The following is a 26,921-nucleotide window of genomic DNA, read 5'->3' on the forward strand; positions in this document are numbered from 1 at the left end:
GCACATTGGACTGTGTGGACATCTTAATCCTACTGTCTCTTTCTGTTTTTGTATTCTCGTTGTATGCTGCATCATATTTTATCATTTTATATTTTATCTTCTTATATTTTATCTCTTGCATTCTGTGTTGTCCTTGTATGTTGCACCAATACTATCAAGACAAATTCCTAGTATACATTAAAATGAATTCTGATTCTGATATCTGTATTTGCTAAGCTCCTTATGAACTAAAGAATAAATATTACCCAGTCCTGTTTGATTCCAGCTTATTTAATCAGAGCAACACTTCTCCCTCCACAATTTTCAAATCACTCTGTACCTCCTTAGTAGTCCTTTTTACAACAGGGAGGTTATCCACTTCCTTACATGTGAAGACTTCAGAATAATGCAAGTTCATAGTATCTTTTGTTTCACTGCCTGAATTTTTTAATTCCCCATTACAATAAAAAGCAACAAGAATATCTACCTATATCATTTTCTTGGGTGGCCCAAGCTGTTTGCTCAGTATTTTAAACCCCTGAAATAGACTGGGAACAAACACTGTGCTGAATGAGACAGCATGTGATCACAAAACAAGAGAAGCTTTGATTTACTGTAGTCAAAGGCTAGATCAACAAAAGAAATCATCTGACTTCATTGTGCCATAAAAGTATTGTCATAAAGCCAAAGCTATAAAAAGAATAAAAGCCATTGTGCTATGGTGCAATTCTGTACATCTGCAATTCCTCAGAGGAGCGGGAAATTAAAAAGGCTGCTCTTAAAAAAAAAAAAGAAAAAAGGAAAAGGAATTCCTGTTTTTAATGTGCTATTTTTGTTTACATTTTTGGCACTGAAATGCAACTATATAACAAGCGACTGCATAGTGGACTAGACCTCATCGTCTTTTAAATTCAGACGAGCCTTCGTGTGTATTCAGACCCCTTCGCTTTTTACACATTTTGTTACGCTGCCGCCTTATGCTAAAATCATTTCAATTAATTTTTTCCTTCATCAGACAACACTCAATACTCCAGAATGGCATTGGGAAAAAAAAACAATCTGAGAGATTTTTGCACATTTAATAAAAATAAAAAAAGTGAAATATTAATTTGGCACAAGTACTCTGACCCTTTACTCAATACTTTATTGAAGCCCCTTTGGCAGCAATTCCAGCCTGCAGTCTTCTTGGCTACGATGAGTGGAGCTTCACACACCTGGATTCTCTGCAGATCTGCTCAAGTTCTGTCAGGTTAGATGGAGGCCAATCTCTGGATGGCATTTTCTGGTTCCTCCAGAGATGTTTGATTGGATTTAAGTCCAGACTCTGGCTGGGCCACTCAAGAACATTCCCAGAGTTCTCCTGAAGCCATTCCTGTGTTGTCTTTGCTTTGTGTTTAGGGTCATTGTCCTATTGGCTCTGGAGCAGATTTTCATGATGGAAATCTCTGTACTTGGCTCCATTCAGCTCTCCCTCAACCCTGATTAGTCTCACAGTCCCTGCCTTTGAAACACAACTCCACAGCATGATGATGCCACCATCAGGCTTCAACTGTTGGAATGGTATTGCACAGGTTGAGAACTTCCTCCAAACAGGATGCTAATCTTGGTTTCATCAGACAAGAGAATATTGCTTTTCACAGTCTGAGAGTCCTTTAGGTGCCATTTTGCAAACTCCAAGCAGACTTCCACGAGTATTTTACTGAGGAGAGGCTTCTGTTTGGCCACTCAGATCAGGGGAGTTTTGCAGTGATGGATATCCTTCTGGACGTTTCTCTCATCTCCGTACAAGCTCTCCAGCGTTCAGCCAGTGTGACCATTGGGGTTCTTCTTACCAAGGCCCATCTCTCATGATTGCTCAGGTTGGTTGGACAGCCAGCTCTAGGAAAAGTGATAGTTGTTCCAAACATCTTCTGTTTATGAATTATGAAGGCCACTGTGCTCTTGGGAACCTGCAATGCAGCAAGAATTTTTTCTCGCTTTCCCATAATCCTGTCTCAAAGCCATGCAGGCAGTTCCTTTGACCTCATGATCTGGTAAGATCTTCTATAGACTGGTGTGAGCTTTTCCTAATCATGTCCAATCACTTGAAATAACCACAGGTGAACTCCAAACAAGGTGTAGAAACATCTCAATGATGATGAATAGAATGGGATAAACCTGTGTCATAGTAAAAGTTTCTAAATTGATCACTCCTATCACTTTCTTTCTTTCTTTTATGTGGATTTGTTAAACGTTAACATTATTCAAAGTTATTGTCTGTTTTTACCTGCATTTTTATTACTCTTTAATTTAATATTGTTTCTTTATCAGTATGCTGCTGCTGGAGTATGTGAATTTTCCCTTGGGGATTAATAAAGTAGATCTATCTATCTATCTATCTATCTATCTATCTATCTATCTATCTATCTATCTATCTATCTATCTATCTATCTATCTATCTATCTATCTATCTATCTATCTATCTAAATAACTTGTGTCAATGAGATATTTCAGTCTTGAAATTTTAAACAATTTGCAAAACTACATTGACAACAATCCTATATTCGCTATGTCATTCTGGAGTTCTGAGTGTTGCTTGGTGAGGAGAAAGATGAATTTAAATGATTTTAACATTAGGCTGTGTGGCGAATGGGGCTGAGCTGGTCTAGCAGACATCTTAACAGACAGACAATGGTGTCATGTGCATTACACTGTGCCTGCCAATGTGAAACTGTTAAGTATGTACAATTCTAATCACTTCACACTTAGTAAATACACACACTTTGTTAATCTGCTTATAGATGATTCTTGATATATGTGTGTTTTTACCTTTCTAGCATATTTAAGATTATTGTAGTTCTTGTTATGTACATACACTCAGCAACCACGTTATTAGGTTCACCCATTCAACTGCTTGTTAAAGCAAATATGTAATCAGCCAATCACATGGTAGGAACTCATTTCATGTTTATTTATAGAGAAAGTTTAAAACAACCAGAGTTGAACCCAAAGTGCTGTACAAACCATATACCAAGTAACACAGCAAAATAAGATTTTAAATAACAAAAAAAAAAAAATGAATAAACAATGGCAGATAAAAACTTTAAAATCTGGACAAGGGCAAAAGAAACAACTCTCAAACTGGGTTAAAAGCCAGGGAATAAAAGTATGGGGTGTACGGAATAATCAGGTGACTAAGGTAGGTTCTGGGGGTGTGGTGGGCAATCCATTTAAAGCTTTGAAGGTAAGCATGACAACCTTGAATTTTACCCTAAACTATATGGGAAGCCAGTGAAGGGATGCGAGCATTGTGGTGATATTGCCATGCTTCTTAGTGCCCGTTAGTAAATGTGCTGCAGCATGTATAGCTTTTTCAAAAATATAATAATAGAAAGGGCTTGACTTTACATAAAAGTCTTATTTGGAAAAAGCTTGACTTGATCATGGGTTAATTTGATTGTCCATTTTAAAGCTCAATGCATTTCGGCCTGATGACTTGCTGAAGTTCAAACCAAGCATCAGAATGGAGAACAAAGGTAACTGAAGTGACTCTGAACATGGCATGGTTATGGGTGCCAGATGGGCTGGTCTGAGTATTTCTGAAACTGCTAACCCTCTAGGATTTTCATGCATCACCAGCCCTAGTGTTTTTAGAGAATGGTCTGAAAAAGGGAAAATATCCAGTGAGTGGCAGTTCTCTAGGCAAAAATGCCTTGTTGATGGCCAGACTGGTTTGAGCTGACAGAAAAGCAACAGTAACTCACATAGGCACTCGTTACAACGGAGGTCTGCAGAACAACATCTCTGAATGCACACATCGAACCTTGAAGCAGGTGGGCTTCAGCAGCAGGAGCTGCCACTCCTGTCAGCTAAGAACAGGCAATTGAGACTACAATTCACACGGGCTCACCAAAATTAGACAACAGAAGATTGGAAAAACTTTGCTTGGTCTGACAAGTCTTAATTTCTGCTGTGACATTTGGATATTTGGGTCCGAATTTGGCGTTGACAACATTAAAGCATGGATACATCTTACCTTGTATCAACGATTCAGGCTGACTGTGGTGGTGTAATGGTGTGGGGGGATATTTTCTTGGCACACTTTTGGCCCCTTAGTACTAACTGAGCATCATTTAAATGCCACAGCCTACCTGAGTGTTGTGGCTGACCATATCCATCCCTTTATGACCGCAGTGTGCCCATCTTCTGATGGGTCCTTCCAGCAGGATAACGCGCCAAGCTCAGATCATCTCAAACTAGTTTGTTGAACATGACAATGAGTTCACTGTACTCAAATGGCCTCCACGGTCACCAGAACTCAATCCAATAGAGCAACTTTGAGATGTGATGGAACAGGAGATTTGCAATATGGATGTGCAGCCGACAAATCTGCAGCTACTGTGTGATGCTATCGTGTCAATATGGACCAAAATCCCTGAAGAATGTTTCCAGCACCTTGTTTAATCTATACCATGATGAAGTACAGTACTTCTGAAGGCAAAAGGGGTCCAACACGGTACTAGCAAGGTGTACCTAATAAAGTGGCTGGTGAGAGTATGTGTGCCTTTTTATGTCTGCTGCTCTATCTCTGCAATTTCCTTCAGTATTAAGTTTCTATCTATCTATCTAAGATTTTGTTTCAGGTTATACTACTATTTGATCTTCATATGCCCCTCTCATACCTGCGTCACAGTGGCTTAGATTAAAAAAAAGGCAACTTTTACAGTAAAAACAAGTGGAATTCAAATGACTGATTGTGATTTCCTTGAAAGGGAATGCATGTAGCCAAAGCGCGTCATCACCAATACTTCATTCCTTTTCTATTTGATTTTCACCAACTTCTTCTTTCCATTCAGCTCCTGTTATGCTTTTTTTTTTTTTTTTTTTTGTTTTTTATTGATATTGACGTATTTAGGGGTGGGGCTTTTTTTTTTGGTTAAATTATAAAAAAGGGTACAGTACTTTTCATTTTACGGTGCTCTTTGTCTGCATTTCAGAATGAAAGCCTTCTATGGTATAATGAACATCCTGCTGGGACACCTGGCCTGGGTACACTGCTCAAACCATGTGGGTAAGTCTTGCTGCTCTGTTTAGACTAAATCGGCTAATTTGAAAAGCGCCACTGTTGGTGCCGAGCTTTAGATGGCTGCACTCTGAATTATGCTGAGAAATGTGTGATCTCTGTAGGTGTGGAGGGGATCAGAAACACAAAGTACATGAGTGCTAGTGACCATTCAGAAGAAGGCACACAGGGGACTGGGCAGCAGTGCCCGTCTTGAGGCTGATTAGGGCTTTTGAGATGTTAGTATATTAGTCAAATGAAAATTGCTACTTAAAAAAGATAAATGGTCTTACTGTGTTATTGTGACATTAAACGTAGCATAATGTACACTGGCACGCCTGTTCTTGTTTTGTAAGGTTAGTCCTCTGCCCAACAGCACACACAGTGCAAGGCACAATATACCAGAGATATGGAAGGCATTATATAAGATGGACACATGGCAAAGGCACTATATGCAATAATATTTTATACTATTGATGTACTTGATGTTTTTAAAATCTGGAGAGCCTGCATTCAGTGAAGAACACTATGCTAAAATGTATTGGAACTGAACTTAGAAGTACTATACAAATGATATGTTCACAGTATATACTTTAAATAAATGGATATCTATATTGGGTTATTTACAGAAATATGGTTTATCCTTACTTCGATCAGAAAAAACAGGATATTGGCCTCTAGGGAAGCCATAGATTTAACACACTTGGACTTCTCTGCAAGTAACCTGGTTATGTGGCCATGTATAGCTTTATCTGGGTTGCAGTTCAGGATTTTGTAGTCTGCTTGTGTCCGTTGCACTCTGTTCTGTCTGATCTATATTTCAGTGTCGAGCCTACGCCCGGGCTATGCCTGGAAGCTACACCATTGGCTATACGCTGGGATTGGCAGTGTTTGTAGCACACAATATAGATACGTGAGGAGCTGTATGAGAAGTATGGAAATTAATATGAAAGGCACTATAAAACAAAGAAATCATGAAAAGTGACATATAAAGCCCTACAGAACTGTCTGGTTCGTTTTTATTTCTTACTCAACAGACACCTTTATCTGTAATTGGTTGCATTTCTTTTGTTTTTGTTTTCCCCCCAGCTGAAGCACAGGTGAAGTGGCCTGCTCGTGGTCACACAGTGTCAGTGGCAGGATTTGAACCCACAGCCTCAGTGTTTGAGGTCCAAAGTCTTAACCAGTATGTTACACTGCCTGTCAGATTTAAAACAAAAATGAGTAAGGCAGGCGTAAAGATGCCATTTCAGGGTTATTGACATGTAATTAGGTATTAAAAGCACTTCATATCATGTAGACAGATAGATAGGAAGGGCATTATATTGGATAGATGGATAGATAGATATCTATCTAAGTCACTATATGCAGTAGATAGACAAGGTTAGGCTCCAGCACCCCTGCGCAAACCTGTTCTGGATTTAGCAGGTTGTAAATTGACATGACATTACATAATGCAGTGGACAACACGCTCAAAGATCTATGAGTCCATCCATTTCTGAAACCCGTTAATCCAGGTTAGGGTTGCAGCAAGCACTGAAACAATGCCTTCAATTACCTGATGCACAGAGTTTAGTGAGAAGGCCTCATAGCTGCAGTGTACAGAGTTCAAACCATAACCATGTCACATTTTCCCAGTACACGGGTTTGTTTTTTTCAATGGATTTCCTTCCACGTTCCAGTTTGGTTAACTGGCGACTCTTAAGTGTGTGAATGGACCATTCCATCCATGTTTGGTTTCTACCCTGCACTGAATGTTGCTAGAATAGGCTCCTGGCTACTGTGAAAGTAAGAATTGCATTTTAGTCTGTCTACATTCTACAACTGTTGATATAACAAAGTGACTTGTAACAGCACTGCTGTCTCAAGGACCCACCTAGACATGTCTCATTATACACAAGTAAAGCCAGTTGGCTAAATCTCTCTGGTGCTAAAGCACTAAGGTTAGGTGACCACACATTCAAATCATTGTATTTTAATAAGGGGTGTAGCCTTATGCAAAATATACTCAAAACAATGCCTCCCAATTCATTCATTTTTCCAAACAAGCATTTTTTTGGAGTACTGACTGGTGAGGCCCAATCCGGCAGCAGCAAAACCAAGGCTCGAGTAATCAGGCTATCATTCAGTCACCGGCCATGGCAGAATAATTTACAGACCCCTGTCATCTTAATCTGCATATTTTTCCATGTGAGAGAATACGACCAACATGGAGAGAATTAGTAAGGCTTTACAGACCCCAACCAATAACCCAGATTAAGGTGGCCACAAAGTGTCCAGGCATTGCAAGCAGGTTATATTAAAAACAAAAAAGAAAAAAGAAAAGAAAAAAATGGACAGGGATAAGGGATCAGAAGTCAGGACACGGTGAAAAGGAAAGCAATGATCTAAACTAGGAGAAGCAATTTAACATATGTCAAAAGCAAACAAACCAAAAGTAAAAGTTAGAAAAACGTAACATGTCCACTTTCAGAGTTCTCCTTTGGTAAAATCCAAAGTCATAAAAACATGGTTAAAATAAAAAAAAAAAAAAGATTAAAACGTCTTCAATGGCCACCATCAATGGAAAAACAACCATGGAGCCTGTTTCTCCAAAGATTGTGCTGCTGAGCTCTTAGCACTGTACATTCAGCTCATCAACACAAATTGAGCGATTTTGCTGACAAAGAAGGATGTGACCCATGGCCGCTGGATGCGTGTGCAAAGTAAAGAAGCACACAGCCTTAAGTCTGATCTATACTTCTGTGTCAAGTCCACACTGAGGTCCACGTCACCTACAGCATATCTATAGTGTAGCCTGGCAAGAATCTCCTCAAAAATATGTCTATGCATCACATCTGCACGAATCCTACAACTCCGATTGGCTAGTTTGTTAACTACATATTTTCTGAAAAGCATTTCCATTCATCTTATGGGTTTGGAAGTCGCCGAATGTATGAAAAAGTAAGATGGGTCCGGCTGCAGTCCTCCACAACTCCACTATTCATTAGCTCTAATGGAGAACCAATTGGATTGCAGGGTTTTGTCAGCTGGTTTACTTAACTTGAGACAGATAAACCTCCCCCAACCCTAATCTTAACCATAGTATAACCAGGTGTTATCACTGACGTATAACATAAAGCAACAACCTCCTCAATGGAGCTCTGGTGGTCCGCAGCTACTGTAGAGTCTATTGAGAAAAGTGGGACAAAAATGTATCCCTACGGAAGAAAATATGTAGCAAGAGGAGCAGTGGTCCTAGAGGGCAAAGACTGCCTGCATCTTAATGGCTCATTCGCTTTTCCTGTGTGCTACAAACACTGCCATTTTGTCTTGGTAGAGTGATATATTGCTCTACTTTCCCCTTTTGTATTATTAATATGTAGCCTTTGTTAGAATGCCTCAAATCTCACAGACTTACCACTGTTTATAAGGTATTATAGTATATAACGTCTCCCCACCTTCCCATCTACATTTATAACCTCGGGTAATTAGGTGTAGTAAAAGACAAGCAGGAGTTAAGTTACATTTTAAATAATGTATTATTGATAATATTCATAAATAATAACAATATGCAAAGTACATTTGAATATTGGCAACCATACAACCTGATAAATGCTGATGTGTAGTTTCAGGCGGCACATACACTTGTTAGTTACTTAAAATGTCTCTAGTTAAGGCATCATTGGTGGTCAGCTTTCTTCAGAACAGGCCGCATGCCTGTCTCAATATGGCTGCCGAGTTGTGCTCTTCATTGTGTTGTCCCTTTCAGTTCATGGTGTGAGATGGTCTTTCATCACTTGGTCAGAGAGAGGGAGGGGTAAAGCAAGCAAATTTATAGATTTTTCTGTCCAACCCCTAGAGCCAATAGGGCGTCATGTTGCTTAAAGGCTTCTGAAACAAGCCAATTCCAAACAGGCATACTTCAGACCGATAGGGCAGAGAATACCTTAACACCTGCTCCCGTGAAGTTTGCCAGCTAGGCAGTCTGGCTTTCCTGTGGGGGTAGATTGAGAAGAGAGTCCTGCAGAGAATCCCTTGCCAAACTTGTTTGTGGCACTTCCCTTAACCCTGTTGTAAAATTCACTATCCTGACTTAGTCCTATGGGGTAAACATGAAGGCTTCTCACTAATGAAATACTAACATTACATTGCTTTACCTAAGTTACAAATAAAGACATACAAAATATTTATCAACTTGTATGCAAAATTTCACACCGCAAGAACTGCGAACGCCAGTGTAGCCAATGGTGTAGCTTCCAGGCATATCCCCGGTGTAGGCTCGACACTGAAATATAGCGTAGATCAGACAGAACAGAGTGCAACGGACACAAGCAGACTACAAAATCCTTAACTGCATCCTGGTTAAAGCTATTCATGGCCACATAGCCTGGTTACTTGCAGAGAAGTCCACGTTTCCTTAGAGGCTAATATCCTGTTTTTTCTGATCGAAGTAAGGATAAACCATATTTCTGTAAATAACTCTATTTTTAAAGCACGTGTGATCACATTCATTGAGAACTTATAAAATGAAAAGGATCAGGAAATCAAGTCAAGCTGATATTGCTACCAAAATCTAACTGGTCTGTCAACAACTTCAAACTGCTAATTAAAAATTAAAGACCTTCCCACCAAAAGCATGTTTGTTAACCAGGAGTAAATCAGACCCCAATACTGGTTTTATCCTAATCTTGGATAGTGCAGAAATGCATGGGCCAACCTTTATAGCATCACTTCGATGATGTCACCAATTCCCAGAGCATTCTGGGCCAGAGCAACCCATATCACTAACGTTTAAAACAATGTTGCGACAGAATGGTAAAATTATTCAACTCATTCAGGGAATCTTCTAGATAAAAATAAAGGCCAGAATTGAGTTCAACAGGATAATAATAATAATTGAAATAATAATTTCCATACAAATGTATTGTAACATGCCAATCATACTGTAATGCTCAGATTGCGTCAGGATTTTTGGGAGACCCTTTAATGCAGTTGCATAGATGACATCACACACAATCATGGCTGGGTCCTTAATAAGACAACAAAACAATAAACCTGGCATTAAAATCGGTACAAAATCATTTTAAGTTATTCAAACTTTTTACCAAACGCAGTGACAAAAATGAGCTCTCCACTATTCAGAACCTCAGTTGGATGCAAACGATAGTGGTAAGACATGACAATATCTCCAAATAAATTAAAGACGAATACAGCTATTGACATGTACAAATGCAAAAACAAAAAAAGGAGATGTGGAGTAAGGAAACAATTACTAACAGAAAAAAAATCTTTTGAATTGCCGTAAATCTATCTATCTATCTATCTAAAGATAAAAGCTGGTTACGAACTCACCTGATACAGTAAGGATAGCCATGTAGGTAGAACCGTAATAGCCTAATCTGAAAGGAGTGTCATGTATTTTAATATCATATTGCCAGATATTTATATTTATCATATTGCCAGAGATTGTTGATGTGTTGCATGTTGTTTAGACATGCAGTAAGAAACTGACTCCATACTGTACCTGCGTTAATGTCACAACTACCATCACAGTGAGCGAAATTGAATAAAGGAGCTCATGTGAGTGGGGAACACAGCAGCCCCAGGGCATCATGTCCCGTTTCATAGCATTTAAAACATCTCCCAAGAACTGCTATCTAGCGTCATCTCCAAAATGACCCAACTCAAGTCCAACAACATAACATCACTCCCCCATTCGTTACTGTGTATAGCACCTTTCACTGTGTGTACACTCACTTTATGATTTCACTAAATCTCCTGTGCAGCCATGGGAGTACACCCCATCATGAAGACCTCTGACAGACTTGTAGTGGTCCGTGATGATGATAAGATTTACCTCGTCCAAAGATGACGCTTTATTTATTTTATTTGTGGGGATCCAGGAACACCCCCGGCTTTGACCTGGCCTGCACACACTCACATGCTGATAAATAATAATGAATACATTAATCAACTAATGGAAAAAGAACACACAATACAACCAAAACTGCATATGCCAAGGGGGCTCCCCAGCTCCCCACCGGAAATAATAAATTAGAACACAGCACAAGAAACACGAAGGCCAATGTCTAAAACAGTCCAGTATGCCAGGGGCAGTTGGTGACCGTTGGTGACAGCTCTGTGAAAGTAATGTAAAGTTTATCTATCATATAGTGCCTTTCATCCATCTGTCTATCTGATAGTGCCATCTGTTTATCTATCTATTATATAGTGCCTTTCATCCATCCATCTATCTTTTATTCTATCTAGCCCAAATACAGTGATACAGCATCTTTAACCCATTTTTGGTGACTGGAAGAAGGCCACATGAGTTCTGATAAACCAAGGAGACTGTGGTTCAAGTTTGGCCCCTGATGTGTGTTCACCCCTGTCCAGGGATTATTCCTGCATTACGCCTGATGCTTGCCAGATTAGGCTGCGAATTCCCCACAGCCCTACTCTGGATTTAGCAAGTTTGTGAAATGAGTGGATGAATAGTAGTAGAAGGTGCACGAATGTCATTAAAAACTTTACTAATATGTTATAGTTCAAAATAAAGCTGTGTTTAATTTCACCTTTTTGGTTGCTTCCAACAGATTGTCCTGAAATGATAGACGGGATGAGACCGCAAGACGTTGACTTCCGTTCTGAGAACTACAACAACATCCTGCATTGGATTCCAGGTTGCCAATGGGAAGAAGATACCACTTATTTTGTACAGTATAAAATGTAAGAAAGTGGGCTGGACTGAAAATCATAAGGCTCTGGGTTCAAGCCCTCACAACACCTGTGCTGTGATTGTTGAAACAGAACTGAAACAAATGTGCTTTGTGGACATTGGACTTTCATTTACAGTAAAAGGTGCTTTATAAAGTCAAGATTGGAAACGCCAAACACTTACTGCTTCTGAAGTAATTATGGGGTGTAGAGGGGCTTTTAGAAATATAATGTTTGAAAAAGATGCCAAACTGTTTCACTAAGAGCACCAGAAAAAAGGCCTTGTTCTAAAACATTTCATTAGAGATTTTATTTTCATATTCAGCATGAAATGCTTAAGTGACATCTAACAGCCACACAATAACCTGCTTTCATTTCAGTTAAGTGTCACCCTAAACTGATGTCACAGTACACGACTTCTAGTCAGACTCTACCTGAGCATGTCTGTCCAATTAGATGACTGCATAGTGAACTTCCAGCACATTTTCCCATTTCCGAAGTATTGTAAGCCCATCCCTTTTACTGACAGCCAATAATGTGCTTGCCTGATGGAGCCAATGCTGTGCAAAGTCTAACGATTCTGCCACAGTCTCCGCCCTTTTTTTTTTTCCACTCTTTCTCTATTCTCTCATGTTATGTAAGACACTCCACATTATTACACATCACGCATTGTACTTCTGGCTGAGCACTCATTGTTGGTCAGATGTGCATAAAGCCCGGCCCAAAGATTTATGACAAAACGAGTTGCACTGAGTCACAGGATACGGACTACATCACTGGAGGTCACAGCAGCACACCCAGCTAACTAAAATTTCATAAATGAAGTCTGCCACAGAAAATCGCTAGAAATGTCATGCAGTGTGACAGGGCCTTTAGCCTAAACGTTATTATGCATGCTTGCCTTTCTTCTCCAGTTTATCCTAACTCACTTGTTGTGAAACGAGCCAGGAGGGTGTGTGTTACTTGCTTTAATGATTGTAGAGAAAAGCCAAGCAAAATGACACCTTTTATTGGCTAACTAAAAAGATTACAATATGCAAGCTTTCGAGGCAACTTAGGCCCATCTTGCCTGAAGAAGGGGCCTGAGTTGCCTCGAAAGCTTGCATATTGTAATCTTTTTAGTTAGCCAATAAAAGGTGTCATTTTGCTTGGCTTTTCTTTGCTTTAATGATTTAATTTAGTGGTTTTAAGGGTTTTAGCATAACCTGTTATTTTATGAATGCATGTGCCAGCTCAATCAAACGATTACCGTTTAAACACTCCAGTAATTAGCAGGCACCGGCAACGAGTCAACACAAGGGGCAAAAACAGGAAAAACAAAACGGAAAGAGAAAGCGATTGCTCGTTTGAACCATTTTTGTCCATGCCAAATATTCCACAGAGGGAGTAGGACAGGTCGACCCAGCCCTGCTGAGCAGCTTTAATGGGTGAAGGCTCAATGGCTGAGAAGAGGTTCTGGTATTTGGAGAAGTCTGAGTAGGCCATGGGTGTTGAAATCTGGTCCTGGAGGGCTGTGGTGACTGTTGGTTTTCATTCTAACCATCTTTTTAATTAGTGACCAGTTGTTCCTGCCAGTTAACTTCTTTTGCCTTCATTTTAATTGACTTGCTATGTATGACTGAGACCCCTTAATTATTTATTTTTTTTCTTAATTAGCAGCCAAACAATGAGATGCAAAACGAGTTTCCACATGACCAGCTCACCCGTGCCCATCAAACAGTATCTGAAAATAAAGAAAGGTGAAGGTCTCAGTAAGGTTGATCTACTCAGGTCATCAAAACATCTTGATGGTGCTCTTTGAAAAAACAACAGAAAATCAGCAACTTTGAAAATGCCTGCAGTGGCAGAATAAGAGCAACAACAAGCCAAGGAATTAAATAACAGTTTTAATTAACAGCAAGAATCGGCTTCTCATTAAAAACTCAGAGTTTGAAGCCCCGATTTATCTGGTCATCTTTTGGCTTGCTTAAACATCTCATTTCTGTTTGTCTACCATTTAATGAAAAAAAGAATCAATTCAGAGGACTGAATCCTTAAAAACAGGGCTATTAAAATGAAGGGAAAAGGAGTTAATTAGCAGTGAAAACTGGTCACTGATTAGGAAAAGGGTTAGAATGAAAACCTGAAGCCACGGTGGCCCACCAGGATCGGAGCTGGACACCCCTAGGTTGAATGCTGTTCGAGGGAAAGAGGCCACAGCTACAAGTGTAGATCCATAGTGAGAGCGGGGAAGGTGCCCCCGAGGTGTTTCAGTGATTGGCAGGGGTGTCAACTCCATGAGCTGTGGGGACTGGATGAGTTTGGGTCTGTGCTGTGGGGTGCGTTGGCGAATCAAACAGGATATCCTATGAAAGGAATACTGGCATGTGGGAGAACAGGGATTTAACATTTATATTCATTAATTCTAAAACACCTTAAGGCAACTGATTTGGTTGTAAATGGCAAGATTTTGAAACTATTAGTTGATTTTTATGCACTTCAAAATTCTCCTGATTTTAATAACCTTCTGCTTCACTTTTAACAAGTCTCACTTGTTTGTCTCACTCACCCTGGTCCATCCTCAGGTCATGACAATCGATGCCCCGGGTAAAGGAAGGTGACCATAGCTGCACGTCCAGGGCGTCACAAGGCTAACGAGTGAAATTTAAGTAATGCAATCTGTCAAAATCGCACAGTTGTTCTACCTAAAACCACTCTTTTGTTTTCCTGATTTCACAGCTATGGAGATAAACGATGGACCAATAAAGTGGAATGCTGGGGGATCAAGAATACCTTTTGTGACCTCAGCCAGGAGACCACACAAAGCAGTGAGTGGTACTACGCACGTGTCCGAGCTGCTATATCCAGACGGAAATCGGGCTGGGCTGTTAGCCCCAGATTCATACCAGCTTTCACAAGTAAGTCATCTTGAAAGTTCTGCTGTTGTCTACAAGGGAGAACAGGGCCATCTCATGAGGAGACAAGCTCCAGCTTTAGTAGGTCAGGTCTTTAAAGTAGGACAGATTTTGACCCCAACGCTTTATGTCTACAAGGCCTCACTGGTTACTAATAGTTTAAATTATGAGTGCTTAAATATTTGGGATTTAGAAGACAAGACAGGGAAGCTGAAATTGGGTGAACTCGCAACAGCATGCTTTCTTGCCCCCGGTTTCCTCATTGTTTGTCTATTCTCCATTCATCTTTTGCAGTCCCACGTTGGCAGAGGACACCCGGTGATGAGTGGTGACCTTATTCACCATCATCTACTAGTGTAGCCTTTCCAATCTTTGGATCCGGGATGCCCCACACCGATTTTCATGGGATGCTTTGCTAACCCTTGGAGTTGCTCCTCATGCGGCTGCTACTGCTGCCGCCGCCACTACCATCATGGCTTCTGCGGAACTTCTTCCCACCCAGGTTGCTCATTAGCTCTATATTCTTGGAGACAGCGGCCAGGAAACTGTCAGCCAGAAGGCTGGCCCACTTCTCTCTCTCTATCTCAGTTTTATGGGCCACTCACCGGAGAATCGTCCATGTTTTTGAACCTTCTGAGCTGACCTGTAGTGCTTTCCATTAAATAAATCTTCTCACTGTATTGTGTACTGTGATGCTTTCAATCCACATTAATAGCAGGGTGGAAGGGTGTGGTGGAGCATGGGGAGTGAAACGCACTCGGCAGAAGGACCAATAAGAGCTGAAAAAATTAAGGCAGGGTGGACTCCCCAAGTACGTGAGACTGGCATCCCCCAGTAGCCCATATTCACTTATCCTGTCAAAATTTCTCCAATGTTATAAAATGAGATGTTTACCAAATCCACCCAACGCTAATTCAAACATACATTTCTGTAATAAGTTTGCACATCTCTTTTTTCTTTTAAGCCTGGCATACACTGTGATTTTCAGGCCTATTTTCGTTCATCGACTGATTTTCTGAGTCGGTCAGAATTTCAGCTTCATCAGCTGTCATTTCACGTGGAACTTGAGAGGCTGCACCTCATGGTTGGGGCTGTCGTACGATCAGAAGAATATCTGTCATAGCAAAAATTTCTTTCAGGTGCCCTGCAGTGTGAGCAGTCTCATGAGATGATTTTCTGATATCGCTCTCAACTTTTTCAGATTCACTGCGCAGTGAGTGTGCACTGCATGTTGGGTGTTGCTGTTCTTGCATTCGTTTTACTTGATTGATTGTTCATGTAGCAACACACATGCAGCAAAACAGCCAATGACAAAAGTATTATAGGCAGTGGCGTAGCTAGAGTTTTGTCACCCAGTTTGCCGCCCAAACCCCCCCAACTTATAAAATTATAAATCATACAAAAAATGAAAACAATGAAAATGTTAACTACATTATTAATTATGATTGAGGTATTTCAGTAATGCCTCTCCATTCTTTTTAATGCTTCTTCCCTCGCCTTTTTCTTTTTTCTAAAAGCAGCACTGCTCTCTTTTGTTCAGTTCACCTTGAGATTGAGAGATTAATAAAATACTAATAATGAGATTGAAGGGTTTGTCCCTTTCGGTCGGAGTAATATAATATAACTTTGCAACATATATATTTGTAACAGTTTTTAAACATAAAAATGGTGTCATTTTGACATTGATGACACACATTAGCTTGCCAAATCTCCATCCAACAAAACTGTACAAAAGTCTAGTACTAAAGTTTTTAAAAATTGTCGCCTGAGGCGGACCGAAGCCTCGAACCTCCCTACGCCAGTCATTGTAGGAAACATTTACTGGAAAAACCTCAAATAAACACACACAACAGTAAAACACATAAGATTACACACCTCCAGATTTCTCTGTAAAATACATTGTGTTGTCCGCACCTTCCCAGCCATTCCCGTGTTCAGTTATGCCTAAAAGAAACAAAGCAAAGTAGAGAAAGCTGATTAATAATGGCAGCCTGATGAACACATTCCCTTATTTATCCCATGGCTCCTTCCCTCTTACCTTTTAGGTTGGCAAATCCCCCTTCTTGCATACCAGCACTCCTTACCTCCCAAAGACCATAGCAATGCCATGGTGGGTGGAGAAAAATACCAGAGGGACCCACGCCATAACCAGTCTCAGTAAGATTCCTGCTACTTGTCCTTTAACTTTTCTTTGTAGTTTCAGAGCACAGTACACTCTTAAAAATAAAGGTGCCTGAGTAGTTCTTCAGAGCAGTGCCATAAGGGAACCATTTTTGGTTCTGAAAAGACCATTAACGTGAAGTTTCCAGGAAGAACCTTTAATTATTTAGATCCTTAACAGTGTCCATACACTAAATAACCATGGGAACAGATTTGTGAAATACCAATAAGTCTTGAATATAAAAGGACTCTTCTGGCACAGGCTAAGTCCAGGTTTTCTTAATCTCGCACTGTCCTGCTAGGTAGCCCACCAGTTCAATATGGTCTTCTACATATTAGAACCACATTCATATGCAAAGAACCCTTCCCAGAAAGAAATAGTGCTCCCTCTAGCAATGGCGCTATGGGGAACCACACAACCCGGTAAAGAACCATATAGTACCATTAGCGAACCTGGATTTTTAAGAGTGTAAGCAACTTGACATTTTGAGATGCCTGCCATTTGAGATGCCATTTTTCTCCTTGACATTTTGAGATGCCTGAAGTCATATTGTTTTTATTATTGCTAAATATCAAAAAATCAATGGGCAAAACTGTCCGTCTGGGTCACATTTATGTATAGTCTGAGCAACCACGTCATGGAGCAAACATGTACAAGTGGAGACTTTGCATGAGTAGTCGCTTGACCAGGATTCCCAAAAATCTTAATTCCCACTTCCATTTTTGTTAGATGCAACTGCATACAATGCAAAAAGCACCTACTCTCACTGTCACTTCTGTCTATCTCCATGAAACAACTCTGATCACAGGGGACTGATTTTATTTAAATTTGGCATGAAAATTCAATTTTTGGTGAAACACCTTGAATGCAGTGCGCTGTAGAAATTTTTGAAATTTCAAATCTCCCATTGAAAAGATCTGGCTACTTACCAAACTCATCTACGAGTATCTTAACAACAGAGTAACATTCTCTGTGACTTCAACTACAGATTAGCTTACTGTTTCAAATGCACCTGGAGAGACATAACTTCATCTTCTATATTTTCTATACTGTGAAGTCTAGGGGGTGCCATTGAGCCCAAACCCCAAATTCACAAACAGTCCCGGGTTGCTTATTATAAATTAAATTTTGTATAACAAGTAAACACCATATTTCTTCTTCTCTCTCTCTCTGTCTTCGCCGCACTGCTACTCCTCTAGTCGAGTGTTGCCCATCTCCACTCCCAGCTCTGACTTGCCTGGACAAGGCAGCACAGTCTCTTTTATTGAGGACCCAGGAGTACTTACAGTGATGTGACATGGCCAGTTGGAAGCACTTCTGGGTTATGAGAAAGCCAGGGAGGTGCTCCCCCGGTAGTGCCCTCCATCATCTGCCAGGGACCCCTACAGGGTCCTCTGGACCCCTAACTCCCATGCAGCCCTGCGGATGTCCAAACTAGTACTCTACATGAGAAACACCATCACATATTAAAGTGAGGGATAAACTGCTCCCTACCGTACTCTCTTGCTGGTTCTTGTAATCTTCAGGCATCCCACGCAGGATGGGAATCATAAGGCACCCCAAACAGGTATTGCCCCCATTTAGTCCATCCATGTATTATGGCATCCTGGCCGGGTAAGGACTCCACCTCCGTCCTGGGGCATCTCCAATACCGTCTTCATTCATTTGTTCGACTGCTGACTTCCGACAACAAAACAGGTTGCCGGAAGGAGGCTCATACCGCTTATACTCCAGAAGTTAACGGTCAAAACAACAGACTGCTCTCCATTATAGTCTGAAGCAGCCAACGGTTTTACCTTATGAGCTGAACAGTTTTAACTCTTCAGACAGTCTTGCAAAAATGTTGTGTTTAAGACAGGGCTTCCCAACCTGTTGTGCAACATGGCAGTCAGTGTCCTGCAGTGTGCTGTCATTTGTAGGTCATGGATTAGTTAGTGCTCCAGTTCCATGATATGAAAAGAATCAAGCAGTGCAGGTGCAACTATGCATTGTTGGGGGATCCTCATTTTGTGTAGAGCAAAGGCGAAAAACTCTTTTCTAAGAGAATGGAATTTGGATCTTGCAATGATCTGTAGAAAATGGCGAGGTCTAGTACTGATTTCTGTGGAAGCCCTGATCACGAAATGTCACCGAGTTTGAGGCTTGACTGACATTAGTAATGTGAAAAACAATCCTTTTTAGTGATCCGAATCATTTCATTCGGTTCACCTAAATGATTTTAATCACATCAAAAAAAATCAACAAACTGTATTCCAGTTTAAAATCTAGAATAGTATCTTAACAGTATGACAACTTTAACCCCCAAACATCCATCCATCCATCCATTTTCCAACCTGCTAAATCTGAACACAGGGTCATGGGGGTCTGCTAGAGCCAATCCCAGCCAACACAGGGCACAAGGCAGGGAACCATTCCCGGGCAGGGTGCCAACCCACTGCAGGACACACACACACCCACACACCAAGCACACACTAGGGCCAATTTAGAATCGCCAGTCGACCTAACCTGCATGTCTTAGGACTGTGGGAGGAAACCGCAGCACCCGGAGGAAACCCACGCAGACACGGGGAGAACATGCAAACTCCACGCAGGGAGGACCCAGGAAGCGAACCCGAGTCTCCTTACTGCGAGGCCACCGTGCCGCCCACCCCCAAACAATATCTCACTATTACAGTAAATAGGAAATCTTAGGAAGGAGACGAGATGTGATTTTCTCAGGGAGACACTTTCACGTCCTGCGAGATGAGACTTTATACCAAGAGATTTAACCAAGCCCAGGGCCAGAAATAAAAGACAAAGAGTAGATGACAAAGTATAACGTCGTAAAAAATTCAAAAACATTGGCGCGATACACATGCAGAGCAGGTTAGAGATAATGGAAGTACAAAAAATCAAAAGCCTCAAAAAAATTATAGAAAGATTGCATTAGCGCAAACAAATGAAAATGACTCTTCGGTGAAATAATGGAACAGTGAAAAGAGATTGAATATATTGTTTGGCTTTAAACTTTAAGTCTAATTCGTGTTGCCCTCAGGGAAAAGTAGTGTTTCTTCCCAATGAAGAGGCATATCCGCGAGAATTAAAAGTTTTGTTGTTTGGTGAAAGTGAAATCCACATACGCGAGCGGCAGAGACGCGAACTTGCTGTTGTATAGTGCAGGCAAGCAGGTTGGCAAGTGAACCGAGCAGTGGGCGGAGCCCCCTTGTAAACAATATAAAAAATAAGCAGAAATATAAGTAATTTACACATAATAATAATAGTAATAATACACTTTATTGAATTCTGGCAATAAATAAAATTTCAACAATAAATAGAAAAAAAATCATACAATTAGAACATTAGAATAGTGAACACATCACAGTATAATTTTCTGATGCAATCTCCCATACATATATCAGGAGTGAAGTGAATCTTGTCTGCAGTTCGTTCCCCAGTTTACTACATGAACAGATTCTTTCGGTGGACCAGTTCAGTGTGAGTACCGCAAGTCTCTTGTCTGCAGTTCGTGAATGAACCTGCCGTGGGGCTTACTGGTTTTTTCAGTCAGTCCATGTACCGCAATGGTCATAGTCACTCAGTCAGAGTGAACCGATCAATGGACGGTGCTTGGTGTCATCCATCAAGTCAGTCATTGGCTAGTTGTCATCATATCCATTTTGCTGAAACAGCTTACTGATAGGCTATTTCTCAAAGACAGCAGCCATTGAAGTGATGTTAAGATGACAGCGCCGGAGTGTTGCGGAATTCAATTTAAAATGTAGCACGCACTGCGCATGCCTTGAGAAGATTTATTCTTTAATGTCATTGTACCAGTACACTTGTGCAGAGACCAAGACAAGTACAAAAGAACTAGTTCATCACATCATTACTTGACATATTTGCCTTGGGGGACAAGCCCTTCACTTCTGCTGGTGGGCTAGTTCAGCAGTTTGAACTGTGCAGCGCATTTGTTTTTAAACTGCAGTGCAGATGTTATCGGGGCACAAAGCTCGTCAACAGGGTTTCATTGCTTAGCGGTGCACCGGCACCTGTTGCTTCACGGGGGATCTCCAATCCCCCAAACCCCTCAATCATTGATAGGGTGTCATTTCCTCATGGAGCTTCATGCTTCACAAGATACCCCAACCCCCGGATCATCCATTGAGTGTATAAGCTTCATTGGGGATACATTTACAAGATTACTGAGAATATTTAAAGGTAAATTGCTCAATTTATAATTAAATTTTATGTACTGAGTTAAAATCTTATTTTTTTTAGTTCAATTTATTCCCCTGCAGTGGTTTAACTTCTGGCTCAAAATTTAGAAATTTGACTTTTTCTTTTTGAAATGTGATATTACTATTTGTAGGGGGTACAAACATAAATCAAACATTTTCTAGTGGTGCAGAAAAGGTTAGGAACCACTGGTTTAAGAGATTTGAACGGCAGGAAGTCACAGATCCTCTAGTGCTAATAAATATGAATTAGAATTAGCTGTAGACCTTCCGCAACCAACAACTAACAATAACACCTCAATCACTGACATTTACACATCGCCAAGCTGTACTCTGATGTGCATGGAAGCCATTTCAGTCACCACAAGCCTATGTGGGCTCTGCTTGTAACTGGAAGACATTGTAAAATGGGATTAAAATATGGGTTCATATACTCACATAGATAATTACATTCAATTGTTTATCAATCTATCCTTGTAATATAATCAGACAGACAGACATGAAAGGCACCATATAACAGACAGACATGCAGAGAGATATGAAAGGCACTATATAACTAACAGACAGGCAGATAGATATGAAAGGCACTATATAACTAACAGGCAGAGAGATATGAAAGGCACTATATAACTAACAGGCAGAGAGATATGAAAGGCACTATATAACTAACAGGCAGAGAGATATGAAAGGCACTATATGACAGACTGGCAGATAGATATGAAAGGCACTATATAACTAACAGGCAGACAGGCAGAGAAGTATGAAAGGCACTATAAGACAGGCAGAGAGATATGAAAGGCACTATATAACTAACAGACCGACAGGCAGATAAATATGAAAGGCACTATATAACAGTCAGGCAGACAGACGTGTATTCAGGGCACAAAGAATTTTTCACTTGCATGTCTAACCAACATATAACCAACTTTATACTTCATGTACTGGTTACTATATACATACTGTACACAATAGTACACACATACAAAATACTCCCTACATAGTGTATACTACACATATTAAGTATCACATCATTTGTACCATATACTGTATGTTCTGTATATGCAAGTCTTGCTTAAGCGTCTTCTAAAACATTCTGAGTTGACTTCCCAGTTTCCTTTCTTTTGAAGCTGTGGTGACTGCTCCAAAGATCAAGCTTGAGTCTACTAAGAGCTCCCTGTTGATTCGGGTCAGACCTCCTCACTCACCACTCAGAAGAAGAAACGGCACCTGGATCTCCATGCAAAAACTGCGCAATCTAAAACACAGAGTGTATATTTCAGACAACAAACTTCCAGATGAAAGTGTAAGTGTTCTCTTATTAAATGAATGTTTCTCCCCTGTGCCAAACAGATGCTGGAGTTTATTGGATTATACTTGTTTATCATGGCTCCAGAGGTGTCCATGTGTTGCAGATTGGTCCAAGATGCCAGTTTCCACATATACTACTACTACTGCTATTATTATTGTTATTGCTACAACCATACAGCAGAATGAAAAACTTTCACATGAACATTTGGTTCAAACACTAAGTGCTGTCAGCCACTGAGATCAATGGGTTTTCACTCAAGCCATCATCTCATCATAAGATCCATTACTCTCTTTACAAGGTTGTGTATAAACTACATGGTTCATATTTCTCCTATTACATTTTAACAAACATCCAGTCAACTAAAGGAAACAAATTCAATCAAAGGTGTTGTAAAGTTTGGTGTTCATTTTGGTCCAATTTGCTTCCTATTGTGTTCATCAACAGGCTATGTGAAAATGGAATCTGGAATCAGTCAACCCAAGTGTAGACCACTGAAATCTTTATTCATCAGAGTGTGATGTGGTGTGCACAAAGTGATGCCACACTCCCTAATTCTCAACGACTGTCCATGTCACTTTCCCCTACATTTACCATTTCTGTGGAATAAAATGCTGTGATTGGGACAAAATTTCATCGTTTGAGTTTTAGGCCTCTCTGAACACAATTTGACCAGTTTTGGAGTGGTGTGTGTGTGTGTGTGCGTGTGTGTGAGCGTGTGTGTGTGCGTGTGTGTGTGTGTGTGTGTGAGAGACAAGAGGACAATCTGTGGTCACAATGACTGAAGCAAATTACTCAATCGAAATAAAAGCTTGGCACACAGATTCGCATTGTAAAATGTCAGACGCTTTCTTATATTGCGCCAAAAATCACTCCAGCAGATTTTTGACCCACAGAGGTTTTTCAGCAGATTTTTACTGCAACTGCAGGACCATTAGGAAGGACAAAGCATGGTACTTCTTCCATTTCATTCCACATAATATTAGCTTGTCCTATAATATTTCACTCTAAAATTATAGCATTACATGTGGGGCATGTGCTGTGCTAATCGTGAGCCAATTAAAAATTCTACGCTGTGGTCAATAAATGATTTAGATTAACACCTATGAAGGTGTTCTGTTAACCAGTAGGTTTCTCGGTCACCTTGGCTGCTAAATGCACCAATACAGAGGGTCTGTGGAGGGTCTTTGTGGGCTCTGCTTCAGCACATGGGAAATACTCAGTAGAGACCTGCGTCTTCATCACAACGTTACACTCGTAGATACAAGTGAAGATTCTTTGCTGTGTCCATAATGTTTGGGACAAAGACATGTTTGTTCTTAATTTCCCCCTCTGCTCCGCAGTTTAAAATTACAAACCAAACAATTCAGACACCGTGATTAAAGTGCACAGTGCAGACTTTCATTTTAGGGGTTTTCACACATTTAATTCACACAACACTTTTTCTACGTGGTCCACCCATTTCAGAGCACCATAATGTTTGGACACTTGGTGTCACAGGAATTTATGATTCCTCAGGTGGGTTTCATTGCTTCATATGATGCCTCAACCTACTTCTACCCTTTGGAGTCTGCAGTTGCCATTGTTCAACATGAGGAGAAGAGCTGTGCCAATGAAAGTCAAAGAAGACATTATGAAGCTGAAAAACAAGAACACCATCATTGGAGACATCAGTAAAACCTGAGGATGACCAAAATCAACTTCCTGGAAAATCATGAAGAAGAAAGAACACACTGGTTAGCTCAGTAATCACAAAGGAGCTGGTAGGCCAAGGAAGACCTCCACTGCTGATAACAGAAGAATCCTCACTATGCTCAAGAAAAAGCCCCAAACGCCTGTCTGACAAATCATACACAGTCTTCAGGGGGCCAATGTGTGTATGTCAGAGACGACTATCAGCAGAAGACTTCATGAACAGAAACACGGAGGAGGCACTGCAAGATGAAAACCACAAAAACAGGATGGCCAGATTACAGTTTGTGAAAAAGGACTACTTCAGACAGCCTGCAGAATTCTGGGAAAAGGTCTTGTGGACAGACGAGACAAAGATGAACCTGATCAGAGTGATGGCAAGGGCAAAGTGTGGAAACCAAATAGAACTGCCCAAAATCCAAAGCAGACCACCTCATCTGTTAAACATGGCGCTGGTGGTGTTATGGCTTGGGCATCATGGAAGAAATGTGTCTTTGTCCCAAACATTATGTGTGCACACTCTGGTGTTGATATTCTTGTATTATAGGACTTCACTGTTCACCTTTATCTTTCTCTGTTGGACAGGAGAAGAAGGTTTATGAGGGTTGTGCCAGGATTATACGTGTTGCTAAACTGACATCCAAAACAATCTACTGTGTGCTGGTCGAAACTATTGATGTGACATCGGGTTGGACAAGTCCAAGGAGTGATAAACAATGCATCCGAACTCTCTAAGGTAAGGAAGTGTTGTACATCTCATCTTGCTTGGAAGAGCTTTGCTGTGCGTTAACAGTACATTTCAGCTCCTAAATAAACTGTCTGTGACCTGAAACCACCTCATCATCTTAGCAGCTCATTAAGAAATGAAGGAAATAAAAACCAGACAATGTAGCTATTAAAGAAGAAAGAAGCCATTAGGGGTATCATTCGTAACAAGCGAGTTGACAAAAACAAAGCATGCAAATGTTTCTTGAGAAAAATATAGCTTCTCATTAAGCACTTGGGTTGTAACAAAACCCCGTAGCCACTGTGGCTCTCTTGGACCAAACCTGAGAACCCCTGATCTAAGACAGAGGGGGTCTCTAGCTCAGTTCCTGTGTTTGTTCCAGGTACTTCCTTAAGTGGTCATTGGGATGTGGGAGGATGTACGAGAATCCATATGCAGACTCCACTGGAAAGTGACTGACGCTTACTGGATCTGTTATGCAACAGCATCAAAAAAGTGAAGTTTTAAACTCAAAATCAAGGAAGTAAACACAACAGGTTATATAGCGCCTTGATGTGTGGAGTTCAAGTCCATGGACATCCTGCTCCAGAATTATAACACACTGGTGAGGCCTCGTCTGAAGTCCTGAGTGCAGTTTTGGTCACAAGGCTACAAAAAGGACATAGCAGCACTAGAAAAAGTCCAGAAAAGAGCAACTAGGCTGATTCCAGGGCTACAGGGGATGAGTTATGATGGAAGATTAAAAGAGTTGAGCATTTACAGTTTAAAGTAAAAGAAGATTAAGAGGAGACCTGACTGAAAAGTTTAAAATTATGAAGGGAATCAGTACAGTGGATTGAGACTGTGACTGTAAAATGAGTTCAAGAACAACACAAGGACACAGTTGGAAATTTATTAAGGGTAAATTTGGAAAGTTTTTCTTCATACAGAGAACCACAGACCAAGAGACCAAGTAGTGTGGTAGACAGCAGGACTTTAGAGACTTTCAGAACTGTTATTTTAGGAGAATGAAGTGGAAAGAACTGGTGAGCTTTGGTGGGCTGTTCTTGTTTAGATTGTTCTAATGTTCTAACGCATCATGTTCTCTCTCTCTTTTTTTAACAGACACATACTGAAATGCAGATCTGTGCGGGACAGAAACTTCTCTGCATGTTTGAGGAGGCCACTTGGCAAAAAGACATCATCCTTCATCACTTGTGTTAACATTTCTTTAAACATAGCGTACTGAAATTTAAACTGATTCAGCCACTGTAAAATCTGCAGCACGGATGCTGTAAAATGTAAGGTTTATCATCGTTATATTAAAGTATTGGTAACACTTTAGGTTGTGCACAAATGCAATCATTACTCATTTATGTAACAAGACCTTAACAAAGGTGAACCCTGCTAAAACATCACTGGATGGGTCATTCATGTCTGTGCAGGGCGGCGTATTGACATGCTGTAAAATGACTTGTGAATATGAAGGAGTCACAGGCCTTACATTAAATATGTAATATTGAGAGAAATGTGTCTCAGTGAAGCCACCTCAGACCACTCCAAAGGGACGGTTTGTTAGGTGGTCACATAGTAGAGATGAACAAACACCTTACTGATGCTTTATGAGTGTTATGAAGACTCAAATGAGCCTTTGTTAAGGTCTTGTTACATACGAGTAAGTGAGTAATAGATGTGCTTTTGCAGTTCCTAAACTAAAGTGTTAACAAAGCATTTTAAACTTTAATAGTGTGAAGTATGTGAGATGAATTGAACCAGTAGAATGAGGAAAAGTCCCGTCAGGTCCACATCCTTACATTTTAAACCTGGCGGACCAACACACCTCTGGAGCAAAAATGACAGCGGGGATGAAACATTTCTATATTGTAAATTGTGTTTATTTTCATATTTTTTTCTACAAAGTGCATATAATTTATGTAAAGTATTATATTGTGTGTTCAAGTAATGGTAAGAATTGGGAATCGGTTTCTTAAAGAGCCCTTACAGTTACTTACAGTAGAAAATTAAAGAGCTGTGAGAGCCATCAAGAGATTTCTATTGTCTTTTCTCTTTCTCTTATAAAATGTCGGGGTGTTTAACTGAATTGGTGAGCAGCCTGTCTGTAAGTCTGAATGTGTAACAGCATATTGGAAAGTGGGTTTGTTTCACATGAAAAAGTGAGTACACACCATTTATTTATTTTAACATGTGTGGACATATCAAGCATGATCT

General features: G+C 40.4%; 1 protein-coding gene across 1 annotated transcript; it reads left to right on the plus strand.

Moving 5' to 3' along the window:
• The first annotated feature begins 4,917 nt into the window (after window positions 1-4,917).
• Window positions 4,918-26,740, plus strand: LOC114666107 (interleukin-22 receptor subunit alpha-2-like). The gene is made up of 6 exons (XM_028820843.2): window positions 4,918-5,029; window positions 11,599-11,731; window positions 14,438-14,616; window positions 22,116-22,291; window positions 24,572-24,722; window positions 25,818-26,740. Exons 1-5 carry the CDS (start codon window positions 4,957-4,959, stop codon window positions 24,719-24,721), a joined length of 711 nt encoding a protein of 236 aa, XP_028676676.1. The 5' UTR covers window positions 4,918-4,956; the 3' UTR covers window position 24,722; window positions 25,818-26,740.
• Window positions 26,741-26,921: the final 181 nt, after the last annotated feature.

The sequence above is a fragment of the Erpetoichthys calabaricus genome, chromosome 15, assembly GCF_900747795.2.
Source record: "Erpetoichthys calabaricus chromosome 15, fErpCal1.3, whole genome shotgun sequence".
Classification (NCBI taxonomy): domain Eukaryota; kingdom Metazoa; phylum Chordata; class Cladistia; order Polypteriformes; family Polypteridae; genus Erpetoichthys; species Erpetoichthys calabaricus.